At 39.4% G+C, this 21,475-nt stretch overlaps 2 protein-coding genes across 2 annotated transcripts; both read right to left on the minus strand.

The window, feature by feature from the left end:
- Positions 1-646: 646 nt before the first annotated feature.
- On the minus strand, positions 647-11,550 carry LOC124261146. Its single transcript, XM_046695471.1, has 6 exons — positions 11,526-11,550; positions 6,309-6,437; positions 4,326-4,355; positions 3,115-3,222; positions 1,843-1,977; positions 647-721 (listed from the first exon to the last, which is right to left on the minus strand). Exons 1-6 carry the CDS (start codon positions 11,548-11,550, stop codon positions 693-695), a joined length of 456 nt encoding a protein of 151 aa, XP_046551427.1. The 3' UTR covers positions 647-692.
- Positions 11,551-17,518: 5,968 nt separating this feature from the next.
- LOC124261147 (nematocyst expressed protein 3-like) lies at positions 17,519-21,445 on the minus strand. Its single transcript, XM_046695472.1, has 5 exons — positions 21,289-21,445; positions 20,505-20,555; positions 19,641-19,745; positions 18,185-18,322; positions 17,519-17,701 (listed from the first exon to the last, which is right to left on the minus strand). The coding sequence occupies exons 1-5, from the start codon at positions 21,443-21,445 to the stop codon at positions 17,598-17,600; spliced, it is 555 nt and encodes a 184-aa protein (XP_046551428.1). The 3' UTR covers positions 17,519-17,597.
- Positions 21,446-21,475: the final 30 nt, after the last annotated feature.

Raw genomic sequence — 21,475 nt, forward strand, 5'->3', positions numbered from 1 at the left:
TTGCTTCATTTAGGGCTTTTTCATTGCAGATACGGACGCGGAAATTCTGCGGTTCAGGGACTGTGAGACAGGACTAGTTTGATGGATAGGGCCATACATGCAAATTGCACCTGAGAACAGAATCACTGTCTGCTAAGATCCAAGGCATGGTGCATGTATTTCTAAAGTTTCTAGCAAAATGTTGTTTTCCGGTGTAAGGATAGAATCGCAGAATGAAGTGGTATAATAATTCATATCATCCTAAGCAGGATCTGTTGTTTGTTTGTTTGTTTGTTTGTTTGTTTGTTTGTTTGTTTGTCTGTTTCCAAACTATTCCGTCGGTCAAATAATCGACTCTGATGCAGACAGTGGTTGATATCACGAGCACCGATCTATGAAATGTACATATAATGACCTGCATCGACCAAATCATCGAGTCTGTCTCCAAGATGCCGTTATAAAAGTCGCCTCTCAGACAGGCATGGGTTTCGAATGTCACCTTCGTCCGCACCTATAGGGGGGCAGTAGACCGTTGCTGCGATTATTGGGATTGTTCCTTCTGTTTCCTTTTCTTATGAAAGAAATATGGAAAGATCAAAAAGTGATTACAATTTCTTTGAGAAAAGATGAGCGTACACATTTTTCACGTATATATTTATGTACATACAATCTGCAGCCAGTCGGGGAACAGATGAGGTGGATTAAATGAATCTTTAAGACCGCAACAAAATATCGGCATCATCTGAAAAAAAGAATTGTTTATTTCTTTATCGATCACACTCATTGTATAACTCGTCGATCGACTACAGAATGATAGATATAAACGAACATAACTGCTGCCTATATCTATAAAATATATAATAATATCTAAAAGAAGCTCAGAACAACGCATACTTTTCAGTTCTGACCTAGACCTGCCAAATTCTACACTCCATTCGGATTCCGTTCTTAATTTATTCTCTGAGTAAGAGAACAGTGAGTGAGTGAATGAGTATTGTTTTTCGCCGCCTTTATCAATATTCTAGCAGTATGGGCTTCACACATTGTACCCATGTAGGGAATCTGTTGCGTGAAGAGCGAATGCTTTAACCACTAGGTAACCCCACCGCCTGTGTAAGAGAATAGATATCCTGATGTACAAAAGAAAGTACACACCTTGTGTTTTGAGACTATTAAACAACGTAAATATTTTGCTAGCAATGTTCCAATTGGGTACGATATCTATGGTGTTATTGCAACACGTACACAATGTTTGTGACTTGTGAGTGGCAATCAAAACACTTTTCGAAATATTACGCTGTTTTCAGGAAAACATTTTACCAAAGCATCAGGTGTGTACTTTCTTTTGTACGTCAGTTTATTTGCATTTCTGAATATAGAGGAAACGTATTACACCGACAATGCCCGAACATTAAACATATCACTTAACATTAGGTAACATGTTCACACAGAACAATACGCAATGAATATTTTTAATATTTCTTTTCAGATACATATGGACCCGTGAAGATCCGGGGTAGAATAGGTCTTCAGCAACCCATGCTTGCCACAAAAGGCGACTACGCTTGTCGTAAGAGGCGATTAACGGGATCGGGTGGTCAGGCTCGCTGACTTGGTTGACACATCTCATCGGTTCCCAATTGCGTAGATCGATGCTCATGATGTTGATCACTGGATTGTCTGGTCCAGACTCGATTATTTACAGGCCGCCGCCATATAGCAGGAATATTGCTGAGTGCAGCGTAAAACTCAACTCACTCACTTCAAGTTCTAAGTAAGGTTCAAAAAGAAAATTCAGGTTAAAATGTCGTTGTTAGATTACAAAATGAGGACAATTTTCAGGACGGACCGGTCAGAACTTACCCTTAACTGGACAGAGGCCGCAGGTTTTTACAGTTGTCATCAACCCATATGGTGAAGCTTTGGTTTCTGCAGATGGTGGCGTATTGACCACAGTTAGGAATCGCATCCACGCATGACTTGGGGGTCGGTTAATTCCTGCAAATATGGATTCTTTCCCTTGATAGAGTGACGGACGTGGTTGGGTAATCTAGTGGTTTAGGCGTGGACTGGTGACTACGGAAAGTCGGGTTTAAAAGACCAAAACATGAGTTCATTTCTAGTGTCATCTGCAGAGTAAAAACCTATTCACGCACTCACTCACTCAGAGTCGATCGCCCTGCCTGAGACCAAGGTTCGAGTGCTCGCTTTGATGCATAGTGTTGAGCACGGCGACGGAAATCACATAGGAAGGTTGTATTGGCACATTTCATTTTCTTTAAATAGTTTATTTTCATTTTAGGGACGGTGGGGTAGCCCATTGGGTAAAGTGTTCGCTCGTCACGCCAAAGACCCGGGTTCGATTCCCCACATGGGTACAACGTGTGAAGCCCATTTCTGGTGTCCCCCGCTGGAGAATTGCTAAAAGCAAAGTAAAACTCAACTCACTCACCCACACTCACTATTTTATATATGCAATAATGTATAATATGCAATACAAGACAAGGGCGGTTAGGTAGTCTAGAGGATAAAGCGTTCGCCTGACATATCGCAGGCCTAGGTTCGATCCCCACATGGGTACCAGGTAAATACCCATTGCTCCTCTATCATGCTTTCATATTTTTCGAACATTAGTGGCACAAAACAAAATTCACTCAATCACTTGAGTAGCAGTTATAATGACTGCTAGGTTTCCACAGTCAACATTCTTTTTGACAATGCTGTATATAGGTTTAAAATGGATCTGCATGATTTATGCTCTATAATTGTCTGCTTTCCAAAACTAAAAAAGATTTCATGTAAAATAACTCTTCTTGTACTTCTTTGTTGCTTAACATTGTGTTTTGTCAGAGTAAGATCAGGAAGATTATTGAGCAATCTGATTCAAAATGTTGTTTTCTTCTTCAAATAACGCCTCATCTTGTGATTTGGCAATGTTGACATTCAGTCTGCGCCACTCCTGAAAACATCAACTGACAAAAACCTGGGGTTTCATTTTATCGCCAAGAATTGAAGAAAGGCCAAACTGGTCAAGTATTGCTTCATGGTAAATAATAGATTCAGGACCGTGAATTTGATTAGGTAATGACAAAGGTCCGGATTCTTGAGTGTCCGCTTTGGGCAAATTCCACAAACCTTCACAAAAGCCACAGTATTCCGGACAGTGCTGTTGCGCCCATGCTTGGTGTGTTCCACCACATGCTGTCTGGCCATACAACCTACAGTCAACGTTGTCTTGGCACACTGGAACAAGCATGAACATGCTGGCATGCGTAAGTGTGGTTGGTTGTTTAACGCCGGAGTGAGTAAGTGAGTTTAGTTTTACGCCGCAATCAGCAATATTCCAGCTATATGGAGGCGGTCTGTAAATAATCGAGTCTGGACCAGACAATCCAGTGACCAACAGCATGAACATCGATCTACGCAATTGGGATACGGTGACATGTGTCAACCAAGCCAGCGAGCCTGACCACCCGATCCCGTTAGTCGCCTCTTACGACAAGCACGGGTTCCTGAAGACCAATTCTAAACTGAATCTACACTTGGTGCTGGCATAAGTGACTAATTTGCTTTCACCTATCATAAGAGCTTAACAAACAACGACAACATTTGTCTTTTAACGCACTCAACTACATGTATATAACGGCGGTCTGTAAATAATCTGGACTACACAACCTCTCTGCTGCATATCATTTTAATCTGTAAACATAATAATAACATTTTGTATATTAAGAAAATCCCAAATCCAAACCCAAAAGCAATATTACAATTTCTCAGCTTTTTGAGACTTTCCTACCGATGCTAATTCATGAAGCAGGCTGTTTCGTTCTACCGAGTACCCATTCACTGCCGGGCGAACAGATTCATATTTCGAACAAAGCGTCCTACACAGGGAGAGATGACATGTAGCATCTTTTTTCAGGGAGATGTAGGACTGACGTCCAACAAGCCCTCATGAATCACGCTTACCAAAGAACGCGGTTGCCCATCCATCCCCTCTCTGAGATCAACGATGCTAACTAAGCCTGATTTTTGAGAGTTCTACAAGGTTTTACAGGCTACACTTCTGGAAAATTTCCAATTTCAAAATTCATACGAATTTCGCTGCCCACCCGTTGCACATGCGTGTTACACGCGTGCTCAACGCGTGTGAGGGGCATGAACGTTTGTGCGGTAGTGTAGATAACTGATTTGTCGATCGGACAACATAGTATAGCTTTATCACGTATGCATGCAAGTAATCAATAGGTAATGTTAGATATTACATCGTAATTTGAAAACCTTACATGAATATGAGATTTCAGTGTTATTGAATTCTGGTGTACAAGAAAAATTAATCAACTTACATGTCAGAGGTTTTGATTGCAGATCTGCGACTGAAAACATAGTATACTAGTATTATAAATTTCTAGTGATGACTGACTGAGTTTGGATTTACGCCGCTTTTAGCAATATTCCAGCAATATCACGGCGGGGGACACCAGAAATGGGCTTCACACATTGTACCCATGTGGGGATTCAAACCCGGGTCTTCGGCGTGACGAGCCAACGCTTTAACCATTAGGTTACCCCACCGCCCCTTCAGTGACGAACGTGTTCTGTGCTCGTTATGTATATTTGATCCATGCATCATCAGGGGTACTATCTATATTCCGTTATATGACTATTCCGTTACCATGACTACCCGGGTTCCATTCATGAGCACAGCCATATTTAAAAGTGGTCAAATGTAATTTGGAATTACACTTTCTCAGTAAAGTCACATTTGACCACTTTCTAAATGGCATTGTGTATTCATAGCTTCCGGTGGTAGGAACCGTGCTAATTTACATTTATCAGAGAGGTACACATAGTCCGGGATCGAGACTACCAGTTGTCCGACTTCCATTTTTTGGTGGAAGTCGCGGTGGCTGAGCGGGTTAGACGGATGACTTTGTGTTCTGGCGATTAGGTGCCTGACTCTGAGGGTGTGGGTTCGAATCCCGGATGGGATTCAACCCGATAAAAGCACAAGAATCTGCACTTACTGAGAAAGTGTAATCCCAAATATAACATGTGTTACATTTGACCACTTTCTAAATGGCATTGTGTATTTCAGTAAGGTAACTCACAGCCTCTCATAACTTTAGCACATGAATTAAATATTTAACAATCTCTCTTACCATTGCTTTTGCACATTTTTTGCTGTACTTTCAAACCTTTCGTGTCGAAGCTTTAGCATATGATTTCAGTATCTCCATTTCAGTGCTTTAGCACATGTATATACTATCGAACCAATGCCTTTTCATATGATATCACTATACCCCCTCCGCTTTCGGTGATTTCAGTAACAGTAAACATATTTATTGTTTGTTATTGTTTCCTCCAGGTATTTTTAGCAGGGCGCAGTGCCCCGCCCTTTTAATTTTTGCGCCTGTCCTCCTTTTAATACAATAATTGATATTAACACTTGGTGGTTTTTATTTCATATTTCATGTTGAAGTTAAGTGAAACTCTTTGAGCCCTGAAGAATCATATTTATGAATAGCTTAACATAATACTTGGAAATATGTCATTGCATGCATGTTTTGGAATAGGGGTGCGCCTTTTTTAAATTCAGTCACCCTGCCCTTTTTGGATCCTGGGGAAAACACTATTTGTGTATGTTTGTCTAAACCTTGCAGTTAGTGGATTTGTGAAATATGAATATTAACTCTGTACTATTGGGATGAGTTGAGTTGGGCTTTACGTCACATCGGCATTATTTCAGCCATATAGTGACGAGAACAAGTCTGCATTCATGGATATTTCAAGTGCAAAGTCCAAATGAGTTTTAGTTTAAAACAAATATATTCATTGCATTCTTATTTAAAAGCAGAATGTGTTACAGCACCAAATCCAAGAGCAAGCGATTCGTTATTCACATTATATAGTTATAATTCATGACACACGTCAACTTCCTTCAGGTACTGCACAATGAGATGCCCGCTGACGTGGGAAAACAGATCTTTCAGATTTCTCTCATCATAATGTGAATCCCTTGCAGTCGAGAAGTCCACACAGTCAAGCAGAATATGCTTGATGGTGAACACTTCATCGCAAGAGAACACACATGGGAGGTCCATCCCCATCCGTTTTCAGGAGATAGTCATGTGTAAAACGACTATTGTACTATTGGAGCACTGCTTGAATAGTAGCAGACATAAATGTTTTTTAACGACATGATCGGACAAATAAAATACTGATATGTGGGGACTAACACCAAAAAAGTCTCATCCATCCACCCACGACGACCAACCCTGATCGACCATCACCCAACCGCAACTCTTCTTCTACCCCCGTTTACTTACCGTTACATTTTGAGCAGTGTTGTGGACATTTGTAGATCGCCCATGCTTCGTACTTTGGGTCAGAGCACCACGTTGTGTCGTACTCAGCACAGTCCACGTCAACATCCTTACAGGGTTGCCCTGTTGCTGCTACCGGACCAATTGTTAGTTTATGTACATGAATAATATCTACTGATAATAAAAATCAATAACTGGTATAAAAGGTATAAATTTTGTCATTATCTGATCAAACAAAACAACTTTTAATTAACCTGCGAAATACTAAGTTATTGGAAAAGCTTTCCCACTGGGATGTCATTCCCAAAGACACTCACATAGCACATTTGAACTCTGATGGAAAGTCAAATGCGAGTGTTAATACTGATAGCATTAAGTCATAAAATATATACAGACACATGGGCAGTTAAGCTTACTTTCCTCTACACAGCTACCGGTGAAGATCCTGGTTAAAATTTATCTTCAACAACCAGTGCTTGTCGTGAGAGGCGACTAACAGGTCAGGTGGTCAGGCTCACTGACTGGTTGACACGTGTCATCGTATCCCAATTGTGCAGACCGATGCTCATGCTGTTGATCATGGGATTGTCTGGTTCAGACTCGATGATTTACAGACCGCCTCCATATAGCTGAATATTGTTGATTGCGGCGTAAAACTAAACTCACTCACTCGTCTCCAACCTCAACCAGCAATAGCACAGACAACGAAAAGGAAAGCAAAGAAATATCAAAAAAGAGTTTCACTGATTTTATAAATCAAAACTTGTTTCATGTAAATTTGGAATTAAGATAATTTAGTAATGGTATTTGTGTCTTAACATATAAGCATACACATGTATATATACTACCCATCAAAAGTTTAGACTCACTAGTGTAAATGTAGCCACTTACTTTAGTCAACTGTTCTAAACTAGATTTTGCAAAATATTCCTTAATGTTTAAAGGTACTGCCTAAACATGAACTGATGTATTGTAAATCAAATTCGTAACGTCGAAATGATTATTATCATGAGTTCAATAAATGATGAAACTCTGTGAAAATTGGCGAATTCTTAACAAAGCTTTACACCAAAACACAGCAGCTAACATGCACGATATTTGCACATGCATTTCAGACATTTTATGCATGATCCTCGTGCAGTTCATCTGCATAAGGTTTGTAGTTGGTTCCCCCAAGTTAGTGGAGAAATTCATCTTCGATGTAACCACATATATATACATAACATATAGTGAGTGCTTTAAGTGAGTCTAAACTTTTGATGGGTAGTATAGAAAGATCAAGCTGACCTGGTGTTTTCATAAGTGTGCAAGATTGAGAGTAAGATCCTCTTAAAAAACTCGTAGGGGAACCTGAACTTTCAATTTGGATAGGAAGTATAAGCGTTAACAAACTTGTCAAAGACAGACATCTTATGAACGCACCATTATTTCTCTTTATCACCACCCCTAAATACAACGCATGTGATGCACTTGAACAACGCAGTAGCTCCATACACGTGCATGGGGTGTCATTCTTGATTTCGACGGTTTTAAGAAGGTCGATAAATCACTGTAGACCTGTACTTTTGACAATCATCTTGCATCACACAGTTGTAAGTGTTTGTTTAGATGTACTTATAAGTAAAGTATGGGTAATATAGAACATATCTTAGAACAATTTACAATTGACACAACTCTTATTTTAGAGGTGAGGTGAGGTGAAATTGGGTTTAACGTCGTGTTTGAGAATATTTCGCTCATATGACGACGTGCATGCGTGTGTATGTGTATGTGTATGTGCGGCTGCTTGTACTAGCCCAGACTTAAACTGGTTTTATAGTGCTAGCCCACTGAGATACCACGCCGCAGTGAAGCATGAATACCCCACTCAGACACATTATACTCCGAGCCGACCAGTCCTTGTTGTACCCAATAATGCCGAACGCCAGGCAGGGACCAACAAGTACCATATTTTAACGTCTTTTGGTATGACGCGGTCGGGGATCGAACCCGAGACCTTCCGCTCTGCAGGCGTACCCTCTAACCACTACACCATGGAGGTGGTCTCTTACTTTAGATGAATCAGAAAGAGGATTACATGCTGTTTTCAACAGTTTAACTTCGTTTGCAAGATTTTCACGATTAAAAGTCAATACCAAAAAGACAAAATTAATCTTGATTGGTTCCAAAAAAAAATCTCGAATAAAACTATGCAAAGATATGGTATTGGATTGGAACCAGAAAAAATTTAAACTTTTAGGAACTGACTTTCATGTAGATCTGGAAAATATGCAAAACCTAAATTATGAAAAGAAACTCAATTTGATGAAAAGGGAAATGAAAAATGTGGTTGATCATAAATTTAACTCGAATGGGGAGAAACGTCATCTTTAAAGTTTTATTCCTTCCTAAAACTAAATCACTTGTTTAGTATTTAACCGAACCTACTGATTGAAATCATAGACAGATTCCAAAAGAAACGTTTCAACTTTATATGGAATGGGAGAAAAGGATATGGTAAAGAGAAGCATAATGACAAAAACCCAGTTAAAGTTGGAGGAATTGGGGTACCAGATATACAAAACACAATATTTGCACAGAAATTGAATTGGATAAAAAGAATATTGCAAAACCGATTGAACGTAAGATATGTCCTTACGAGAGGTCTATCAAACATTATTAGGTTGGCAGACCCAGTTTACAATAAAAACGAGTGTCATACCAACGGTTTCAAATACTTTCTGCAGGGATGGACCAATCTTTTAGCTAAATACAATGGAAATACTGAATGTTCTTCTGAGATGCTCTGTCAATCCATCTGGTGGAATGACAACATAAAACATGATGGAAAACCCGTATGTTATTTAGAATTATTTGAAAGAGGACTCATATTTATAAATGACTTCATGGACGATGACAGACTATAATTTTGATGAATTTCAAGACAAATACGATATGACAATATATTTCTTAAAATATCACGGCTTGCGCTCGTCAATTTATAATTTCATTAAAAAAACACAGAAACAAACACTACCCAAACATGTTAAAAGGTCCTTTTCTTCCTTTCAACTGTCTGAAACTTGGAAATAAACAAATCAGTTAACATTTCTATCAATCTTTATAAAACAGAAACCTTTCCAAATCTTCTGGACAATGTAAATAGGAAAAGAGTTTGAAAAAGAATATACTAAATCTGAACAAGAAGGAATCTATTTGATGTCGAAGCGATGCACACAAAATGTTAACTTGAAGTGGTTTCAGTTCAAACTTGTACATATCATTCTTTTTACAAACACAAATTTACATAAGATTGGATATGTAGCTCTGCATTGTGTACATTCTGTGAAGCTGAAGCTTAAACAGTTATTCATCTGTAATGTGAATGTGAACATGCAAAAAGATTATAGAGTCACTTGTCGGGTTGGTTAAATACTGTAATTGCAGGAGAATTTGTTTCACAAATGAAAAAATAGGGAAACATAACAATCCATGAATGTGATCAGTATTATTGCCAAACGAAATAGTGAGTGAGTGAGTTTAGTTTTACGCCGCTTTTAGCAATATTCCAGCAATATCAAGACTGGGGACACCAGAAATGGGTTTCACACATTGTACCAATGTGGGGAATCGAACCTGGGTCTTCGGCGTGACAAGCAAACACTTTAATCATTAGGCTACCCCACCGCCCCGCATCTATAAATGCAGTAACAAGAAAATCAAACCATGTTTTAAACATGTTAAGAGAGAGATACTTAACTATTATGAGCAACAAAGATGACTTATTTTCAGAACTGTCAATTCTCAAATTTCTTCAAATTTGGGTCATCTTTTCATATTCTGTTTTCATATTTTTGAACAAATCTTCCCCAGGGGTAAATTATCCCAAAACTGCTGGCAAAGCTTCTACACAACTATCGGTATTTTCTGTACATCATTGCAAGTCAAAAGAATAATTATAACATATTATGATTTGTATAACACTTTTATGTGCCATCTGTTGTACATTACCAAAACCATTTTGCTAATGTAGACAATTTTCTCCTAGATTCATATGCTGAAAGCAAAAGTTCATATTGGAAGCTACTACGTTATCTGTTTAAACAGTCTGTCGCGAATACCTGCATACCCCTCTTAAATCTGATGATGATCATGAAAGTCCATCTTGTTTCTCTGACTGTGAAAAAGCTGAAAGACTGAATGAGTATTTCCAATCTATTTCATCAGTGGATGAAAAAATGTATGTCTACCATATTTCAATAAACGAACGGCCCAATTTTTGACACCCTATCTATATCCAAATTTGAAATTGAAAATGTAATTAAATGTTTACACGTGAAAAGGCGTCCGGTCGTGACAGAATATGTCATCAACTGTTGAAACACATTGTATACTCAATAAGTAACGTTTTATGTTTGTTGTTCAATATGACTTTGCAAAAATGTGTGTATCCATCTGAGTGGAAAGTTGTCAATGTCATGCCTCTCTTCAAGAAAGGTGATCCAACTTTAGCTTCCAACTATAGACCAATATCCCTTAAAAGTTGTGTTGGTAAAGTATTTGAAAGAGTTGTTTTCAAAGACCTGTTTAATTATGTTCATGCTAACAAGCTCCAGTATAAATATCAGTGTCAGTATAAGTTTTCAGCCAGAACATTCCACTGTACATCAATTAATTGAAATATACCATCGGGTTTGTGAATCATTGGACAAAAAAAGAATTTTTTTGTATGGTATTTTGCGATATATCAAAAGCGTTTGATCGTGTCTGGCACAGAGGATTACTGTTGAAACTTGAAAACTATGGTGTAAGCGGACAGCTGTTGGGATGGTTAGCTAGTTATATAAGTAATCGCAGTCAGAGTGTATTTGTCAATAGGTCACTTTCCTAGCTAAGGACTCTAAGCGCTGGTGTCCCACAGGGGTCAGTGCTTGGCCCTTTTTTATTCATTGTATACATTAATGATATAGCAGATGAATTAGATTGCTTAACGCGCCTATTTGCTGATGACTCGTCTTTGGTTTACTCTTCACCAGATAATAGGATTATTAAAATGTATTTAAATGCTTATTTATGTAAGTTAAATATTTGGGGTAAAAGATGGCTAATTAAATACAACCCAGAAAAGACGGTAGCTGTCCTATTCTCGATGAAAAATGATATCAATATACCACATCTTTACTTTGATGGTGTTGAAATCAAAATTGTTGATAATCATAAACATCTTGGAGTTAACCTTACCAACAATGGAAAATGGGCTGGCCATATTCAAAATATGATGCAAAAATGTCTTTCAGTGCATTTAGAAGTTGTACATTGATGTCCAAGATATTTTTATGGATTAAACTTAGACAAATGAATAAGTTAGAACAGATTCAATTACAAGCAGCGAAAATAGTAACTGGTTTACCAAAATATACATCACGTGAATTTCTTCATTTTGAGACTGGATGGGAAACATTAGAAGATCGTCGTAGAAAACGAAAACTATGTTTGATGTATAAAATTCAAAATGAAATGGCTCCTCCATACCCAAAAGAACTGCTTCCCTTGAATGTTAGTTCTAAATCAAAGTATAATCTACGCAGTTCTCTAAATATATCGATTCCTATTCCAAGACTTAAACATTCAAAAGAATCCTTCTTTCCATCTACGATATGCTCTTGGAACAATTTACCAACCACCGTTCGTAATTCAAAAAGTGTTTCAACTTTTAAATCATGTATAACCGATAACCATGCATATGCACCTCAGTATTATTCGTGTGGTAAAAGAAAATTAAATATTATTCATACCAAGTTGCGTTATTCAGTTAGTTGTTTGAACTTTGATTTGTACAGAGTTGGAATGAAAACTGATCCTATTTGTATATGTGGTAATTTTATTGAGAACTCGTATCATCATCTGTTTGAATGTCCATTGTACAAACAACAAAGAGTTAACTTCATGTTATCAGTTAAGCGCATTTGTTCATCAGCAGGTATTTCAGTCGACCTTAAACTTTTGTTAGAAAATGCAAAAGTATTCAAGTTAGTGCAATCGTTCATTAGTCAGACAAAACGATTTGTATAGCATATTGATATTATTCTGTATAATCTTTGTCTCTTTTTACTTATTCTACTTTCTTGTCCACTATCTGTCATCTTTATTTGCGGAAATCTAAATTACCTATGTACATACCAAGGAGAAGTTGTTCTTAATCCTTTTCTCAGTGAATAGAATATGTTTAAAACAAACACTACCATGCATGTTGTATGTATCTAGTGCTATTTGTACATCATAATCAAAACAACTTCACTTAAAATATGTCATGCTACCATGCTCCACTAACGCCATTATGTATTTGTATACATGTTACTGTATATCTATATTTTGTTATACATGAAAATGAGAAATAAATGATTTAAATTTTAAAAAAGCTTACTTTGACAGAATTTGCATGTCTGTCTGCAGTTCACCATAGCCCACGCTTGAAATCCACCCTGACAGACCCCTGGGCCATACCCTGAACAATCCGCTTTGTCCACACATGCTGAAATAAACCAAACCTTCGTGAAGGAATTCCGCTTTCATAAATATAAACTTTCAGCCCATAAGTTTACACCCATGTTTTACTAGTGGCTAGTACTGAAACAAGGAATGGCTATTCTGTGGTGATGTAGTGAGTGAGTGAGTTTAGTTTTACGCTGCAATCAGCAATATTCCAGCTATATTGAGGCGGTCTGTAAATAATCGAGTCTGAACCAGACAATCCAGGGATCAACAGCATGAGCGTCGATCTACGCAATTGGGATACGAGGCATGTGTCAACCAAGTCAGCGAGCCTGACGACCCGATCCCGTTAGTCGCCTCTTACGACAAGCATGGGTTACTGAGGACCAATTCCTAACCCGGATCTTCACGGGTCCTGTGGTGATGTAACTGATAGGTGTGCTCTAATTTTCGACTTTTTGGTCAGTGTTTTCCACCATGATACATTTTAATAACGTTTGTAATGTTAAATTCAATTCTAAAATGTGTACATTCTCGTGTAATGCCTCTGAAATTTAATGTAATTCGATATCTAAAAATATATCAGATGTCATTCGTAAGCCAATGATAAAGTGTAGTTGTACGAACGGTCGTAACGTTACTAACGTTTTCTTGATAGGCACCTGGTTCTAGTTGGGTCCTCACGAACAAGTCAGTGAGATAAGATATTCAATTACGAAATGTAGTTTACTCCTTACGATCAGCTGAGATCATCCGTAATCAAACCCATGTCCGATGCAGTTCATTATGTTGAATTGTAAGATATGTTTCTGTGCTTTTCGGGGGGCGGTGGGGTAGCCTAGTGGTTAAAGCGACTGCTCGTCACGCCGAAGACCCGGGTTCGATTCCCCACATGGTAAATTGTATGAAGCCCATTTCTGGTGTCCCCGTTCCGTGATATTACTGGAATATTGTTAAAAGCGGCTTAAAACCACTCACTCACTCTGTGCTTTTCAAGTGAACGACTGACTTGCGTTTATCTGTTTGTGTAGGGTGCTAACTTTTCTCGAACACCTGGTGTCATCACTATTTGATCGTAATTCATAAACACATGATACATTCGGAATTGCACAATGGAGGTATATTATGCGTATGGAAATGCCTTCAATTAATTTACGTCGATGCTACTGAGTTAAATCCGTATAAAATATTGAGTTTACTGCCTTTATATAAATACGATTGACACTGTCTCAACTCCATAAAACATATTCATTTTATCAAGCATTGAGAACTGCAATTCATAAATAAGTACACTTACTTTCTGCTGTTATGCATGTAAATAGGGCACTCACGAAAAGAAGGTGCCACATCTCGAGTCCTTGCCTGACCCACTTTCAACTATCAGACATATGTTGACGAGTGTTTAGACATACATGTATACAGGCCTCCGCCTGCGGGGGCTGGGCATTTATTATTATCAATATAGGATATTTATATAGCGCTCGATCATTGGATGTCAATCTCAACGGCACATCGTATTATCAATCTCAACTCCCTGGGGAGTATACAACTCTTGCTGCCACTAGGCGCACCGAGTTATTGTGGCTTTCTCATCCTGACGAGGTACCCATTCACAGCTGGGTGGACTTGGACATATAGTCACAGTACTTTGTCCAAGTTCACTGCACGTTGCTGTACCCGCAACTAGGTGTTTGCACGTATTCATGTGGCCAACATCTGGTCATAAAGATATCGTGGGTTCTTTAAAGTGCACAAGGTTGTGTACTGTACACTAGGAGTTGTGACAACACGGAAAGAGTCTACACAAATAGTTGACTCCAAGGTTTTTACACCCGATCACAGGTGGGCTCGATCCCGGCACCTCAGCCTGGCGCCTTAGCCAGCTCGCCTACCACGCCCCTTGGCCACGTATGTTTCTATGTCCTTGAGGCAAGTGCGTTGATCCACATCTGAATACAAATGCATATGTCCCGTCGCAATCAAATGTCGAACCACATCATCAGTGAATATCTAAACTGATATACAAAAGAAAGTAGACGCATGGTTTTCAGGAAATATATTGTTTCAAAAACCAATGTATTACGTGCAGTACGTCACATTCCTGCTTACACAGGCATTGCAGCATTTCACACGCTTTGCATACACAAGGTTCCTCAACTAAACTGGTGTACAAAAGAAAGTACACAGGTGGTGTTAACAGTAACAGTAGCGGAACGAGAACGAGTATGTGGAATGTCGTAGAAATGGGCTTCAGACAGCCATATTGCCAGAACGTTCGGATGTGCGTCATCAGACCCAGGAATGGGTTGGGTTACCGCATTAGCAGGAACAGAGTGAGTGATGAGTGAGCGAGTGAATATGTTTTTACGCCGCTTTTAGCAATATTCCAGCAATATCACGATACGAGAAATGGGCTTCACACATTGTACTCATCTGGGGAATTGGACCCGGGTCTTCGGCGTGACGAGAGAACGCTTTAACCGACCCTAAAAAATCACAGTTATGAAACGAATGTTCGCTGTGAGTATCCTGGCCCATGGATCGCATGTCGAATCGTCTACGTTGGGCTAGGAACGTGGTGTACTAGCAACGTTGCATTTGGGTACGATATCTGTGGTGTATGGGGGCGGTGGGGTAGCCTTGTGGTTAAAACGCTCGCTCGTCGTGCCGAAGACCCGGGTTCGATTCCCCACATGGGCACAAAGTGTGAAGCCCATTCCTAGTGTTCCCCACCCTGATATCGCTTGAATGTTGCTAAAAGCGGCGTAAACCTAAACTGAATCACTCACTCACTGTGGTGTATGGCAACACCTACATAATACTTGAACGTCACAATCAAAATACTTTTCAAAACAATTGCGCGTCGTTGGTGTTTGGAAAACAATCCTAATCACCAGGTGTTTAGTCTCCTTCCATTTCAGATTATATATGTCCCACAAGCAAGTGACGTCATATGAAATATCTTAAACTGTAACGTGTTGCGTACACCAGGCGCCAGTTCCACAAAGTGACCTTAGCTTTACTAATATGTTGAGCCTGTGTTAAAGGGTAAGCCAGTGTTAAAGGGTAAGCTTGTGTTAAAGGGTAAGCCTGTGTTAAAGGGTAAGCCTGTGTTAAAGGGTAAGCTTGTGTTAAAGGGTAAGCCTGTGTTAAAGGGTAAGCTAAGGGCTGTGTGAAAGGGTAAGCCCGTTAAAGGGTGCTTGTGTGAGGCAAACCTGTGTTAAAGGGTAAGCCTGTGTGAAAGGGTAAGCCTGTGTTAAAGGGTAAACCTGTGTTAAAGGGTAAACCTATGTTAAAGGGTAAGCCTGTGTGAAAGAGTAAGGCTGTGTTGAAGGGTAAGCATGTGTGAAAGGGTAAGCTTGTGTGAAAGGGTAAGCCTGTGTGAAAGGGTAAGCCTGTGTGAAAGGGTAAGCGTGTGTGAAAGGGTAAGCTTGTGTGAAAGGGTAAGTCTGTGTGAAAGGGTAAACCTGTGTTAAAGGGTAAGCTTGTGTTAAAGGGTAAGGCTGTGTTAAAGAGTAAGGCTGTGTGAAAGGGTTAGTGCTAAGATCGCTTTGTGGAACTGGCTCTGAAACATCTTTTAGTTTCCAGACCAGTAAACCGTTTCTCCCGACAGGTGTTTACTGTCCTGGAAGTGTAACCTTCAAGATAAGACTACTGCGTGGGTGGCCCGTGTAACAGTAAAGTAAAATCTTGAGTTAAATGTGTGTTGATAAGTTCAAGATAGCAGACGGTGTGGGAATCTGCATGTTTGTCACCAGATTCTATAATTCAGCCCCACTTCCAAAGCTGTTTGACCAAGATGATATGAAGAGAAGTAAAACCATAGTAAATTTAAATATATTTTCACATACAGGTGTGTGTGTATTTATCGTTGTACCTGCAGCCATATTTCCCTTCTGTCCAATCCTTTCTGAAATGTTAAGTCCTGTATACAGTAAGTCTACCTTTTGCACAAATTCGAAGATCTCCAATCTCACTGGTATTCTATGGTGTTCGTTTTCATCATAAATGAAGTTATTTGTATGTGTCAAATTTGGTATTTTCAGTGAGTGAGTTAGTATGTTTTTACGCCGCTTTTAGCAAAATTCCAGCAATATCACGACGGGGGACAGCAGACAATGGGAATCAAACCCGGGTCTTCAGCGTGACGAGCGGACGCTTTAACCACTTGGCTTCCCCATTGCACCTGGTATTTCAAAGACTAAGTGTTAATCTCATGCAGCATGAGCTGTACTGACGTGTAATGGTAGAGTGCATAATCTGATGTAATCCTATACATGGCACTCATGGAACGAATGTCCTTTGGATCTCTCCTTTCCCAATGTTCCACACTCAAGATAATGACATCCGTATGCCATCCATAATCATTTTTCATCTCCATCCTCACCGACCTGGAGAGCGGATGAGCGAAAGATAAAACTATTTTGCGCTAATATATTGTGTAATATAGTAATAATGTTTTCACTAATGTGCAAAGGCAAGAGTATTTTTATTGGTCAGTTTGTGAGTCGCTTTACCGAGGAAACAATTTCTTGATAAACATAGACGAAGAAAGGCCATGGCGACCTTGTTTTCACTAATGTGCAAAGGCAAGAGTATTTTTTGGGCACATTAGAAAATTAATTTCCGACGTTGAAAACTGAGATAAAAAACTTAATACATATTTCACGTCTGAATGAAACCTTTCGTGGGTGGGAAATACAGAACACAACCCGGACAGCGTAATACAAATGAACAAATCAGAGGATCTAAGACTTTAATCACCTCGATATCCCTCCATACAACAAAATCGTTCATCCATAGTTTTGAAAGAATGTTGCACTACTTCCCTAGGGGTGCTGGGGAGTACCCCACGGGACCAGCGGGGGTCAGGGGGCCCGGACTAGCTGGCCCGATAGGCCCTGGGCCTGAAGTCGCGCTTCCATCTGAATTCAGAATCATAATGATGGAATAGTCAAATGTTTTCTGAAAACTTTCAATGTGTCCATAAAACCTTGTGTAAGTAATGAGTATGATCGGTATGAAGTAATGGATCGGGTAGTCTAGTTCGCTCTCCATAACAAGAATCATCGGTTTGTCTGATCCAAACAGGATTGTCTACAGGTCTTTATTGTTTTTAATTAATTGTTTATTGTTTAACGCCGCACTCAACAATATTCCACGTATGAAGCGTCTGTCTGTAAATAATCGAATCTGGACCAGACAATCCATTGTTCAACTTGCGTTGATCTGAAATATTGGGATACGATAGCATGTGTCAACCAATTCAGCGAGCCTGACCACCCGATCGAATTTAGAAAATGTAAATATTATAATACTTTTAGTACTTTCGCTTTTTCAGTTTACATTCTATGTTTCCGTAATTTCTGTTTATAAAAAGTATAACTGAAAATATTAATGAACGCTACCGCTGCAAAGACCGCAGTATTTTGCGCAGTTGGCCCGAATCCACAGGGTGAACTTGGGGTCCTTGCAGGTGGTCGCCTTGTCGTAGCCTGCACATCCGGGATTTGTGTCAGCACACACTGGTGGAGGTGTTGGGGCGCCTGAAACACGCCATGAAAATGGCTGATTTACAATCATGAAAATGCATGTGAACAGTTTGAGGATTTTCGCCGAAGAGTGAGTGAATATGGTTTTACGCCGCTTTTAGAAATATAATATTCCAGCAACATCATGGCGAGGGGCACCGGAAATGGGCTTCACACATTGTTCCTACACAGGGAATCGATCCCGCTTTAACCACTTGGCTACCACACCGTCCCTTTTATACCCTAGAAAATACAGAACATATAAACAATGAGAACGAGTAAAATTTATAGAAAGTAGTAGCAAGAAAGTCCTTAGCTCTCCAGGTCTGTTAGACCTCATTAACATTGGCTGACAGATACCCACATGGGTACAATGTGTGAAGCTCATTTCTGGTGTCCCCGCCGTGATATTGCTGGAGTATTGCTAAAAAGCGGCGTAAAACAATACTCACTCACTCGCTGACAGATACCACAGTTACTATATTTCTACTTTCGCTATTTTTGCTTTCTTTTCTATTGATCGAATCCCAATGCACAGCTTCTGATAGAGCGGGCTGGTCCAAGAAAACCTTTAAAATCAACCCAAACCCTAGGTTTATTTTAAAATACAACATTAAATATTAATTTGTTCCTGATATCCGCAAAACTTTGATCGTTATTGAGCTATAACCGAAGAGCAGCGGTTATTCAGTCGGTGTTCAGAAATTCAAACAATGGCTAAAGCAAAGAACATAATTATGTAAAAAGACAGGAAAATCAAATCATTAGACAAAGTTCCTTTCCAATCCAGTTCCTCGAAACTAAAGTACAGCGTGGATTTTGTCGCGAAACTACAATTATTAAGGCGTAAATGTGACATCGACATGATATTCAGGCATCAAGTGAGTGAGTGAGTTGGGTTTTACGCCGCTTTTAGCAATATTCCAGCAATATCACTGCGGGGGACACCAGGAATGGGCTGTCACTACTAGGCTACCCCACGGCCTCCATTTGTTTTCTTAGGGGCCGAAGGTTTCGCTTTAGGGTAACTGTTCCTTTCCGACGAAATACTGCTCAAAGGAAAGGAAGTTTTCATGTAACTGGTATGACTCAGGTGACACACTGCATATTCTAGGACAGAATCCGATGGGCCTTAATTTGAGTGATGTACACACGGACGCACAAACGCATACACGCAGGCACGCACACATCCCGCATATTTTGACATGTATCGTTTATGTATTTGTAGGGAAGCGGTAATATTAGTCCGGTGACAGATGTTAAGAAAACGGAAAGAGTACATTCGTCTGGTCATTTTGTAGTTGGTCATTCGAGTAAAATACTAAGGTCCCACCTTTGCAGATTCCACAGAACGCCATGCAGTTTTCCTTTGCCCATCCAGGATATTGGGTACATGAATCCTGCTTGTAAGCCTGACAGTCTATCTTGTCCTTGCACACTGAAATAAAGTCCGGATAAAACAAACACACTCCTCGGAAATCTTAATTAAGAATACTGTTGAGACGTTGTATGTAGTGTACAATGGTTTGGTAACCCTTAAGTAATGGTTTCTACATTCCTGTTATCCGAAATTACGAGTATTTACCTCTACATTCGTGATATCCGAGTTTGCAAGTAGGTTCTCCTTAAATTCAATGCTCTAATATTGTATCCCGTTGCTAAAGGAACTGAGAACATAGTCGAACCAGAATAAAAATCCAAAGGTCAATAGCGTGAGCACGGGCCACAGTTGACAAGCCTATGACGTCACCTAATACTTACGAATCCACTTGCGCAAAGAGATCTGAACTGTATGACTATAGTACGCCAATGGTGCACCATGAGAGTTACGAACGTCTTAGAGCTAAGATCGTTTTGTGCAAGCGGACAAAGACCGGAGGAAGTACGACAAGTGGCCACCATCAAGATGATGGGTAAATCTATCACGATCTGCACATTCCGCAAGCATTCACTTCTGATCAAGTCTGCTACATTTTTCTTCATTCTTGTTGAAACGTTACGCTCTCATTTCTTTGGACTAATTACATTTCATCGCGTTTCAATGATAGGCGCGACGAAACTGCATTTTTGCAATTAGTGAAAGAAATAGAGAAAAATATCGATGGAACAGAAATAAGATCATTACAAATGACTTCCAGAGGACCTACATACAAGAAGTAGTCCTGCTATGAAAGTTTATACGACAAATAAAACTTACATGATGGAGGGAGTGTTGTTTGCAAGGCATCCTTGGCAGCTAGAGCCGCAGCTGGAAAACAACATCCAGTCAACTCGGTACCAGGATTCGATAAATATGCAAATGAGGACCTACTTTCAAGTTCCATATACTAGTATACAATGCATTCCATCTAAAAATGTTGTTGACTACCGTTGTCAGTATATTTGAATGTTGTTGTTTATTCTCCCAAAGTGTCACTATTTTCTCCTGACAATCATAGCTGTTATTTGGCACTTTATAATGAATTGGGCATATCACTCAAACATTTCATTCACACGCGATTTCCAATACAAAGAGAAAATACGCTGTAAACATCCATTATGTTTAACAGCTGCTAAAAGAAACATTGCGCTCGCGAAATGATTTATGACAGGAATAAACGTAATTATCACAAGGCTCACAAAAATTATTTCAATCTGTTTGACATTATAATAAACATATCATTAGACTCATAAATATAATTTCAATTCGTTTGACATTGTAATAAACATATCACAAAACTCACATAATATCATTTTAATCGGACTGACAGTATAATAAACATATATCAAGACTCATAAAATATCATTTCAGTCAGTTTGACATTGTCACTTGCGATTAGTATTTCGATATGCTTCTTTTTATGTCAAAACAACTACATTGAACGGGGAGAACCTCATCGCCCTATGTCCAAAATGAGTACTCTGCTTTTCTCGAAATACGGATAACTCGACGTTTAACGTGTTGACATGTCATCGAGTTATCGGGGTTATTTGGTTCTCACCTGAACAACGTCGACAGTAGTAACGACACTGAGTCTCGGCCCAGTGGCTGAACTGGGGGTTGTTGCAGGTGGCAGTGTCGTAGCTGCCGCAGTTGGCGTCCACGTCTTCACAGGGCAGATTAGCTGGGGCAAAATGGACATTCAAGAGCCTCTTCATATAAATATAGAATCTCACACAAGTGTCTTC

This window comes from Haliotis rubra, unplaced genomic scaffold, assembly GCF_003918875.1.
Source record: "Haliotis rubra isolate DU_JTF1 unplaced genomic scaffold, ASM391887v1 Scf79, whole genome shotgun sequence".
NCBI classification, from domain to species: domain Eukaryota; kingdom Metazoa; phylum Mollusca; class Gastropoda; order Lepetellida; family Haliotidae; genus Haliotis; species Haliotis rubra.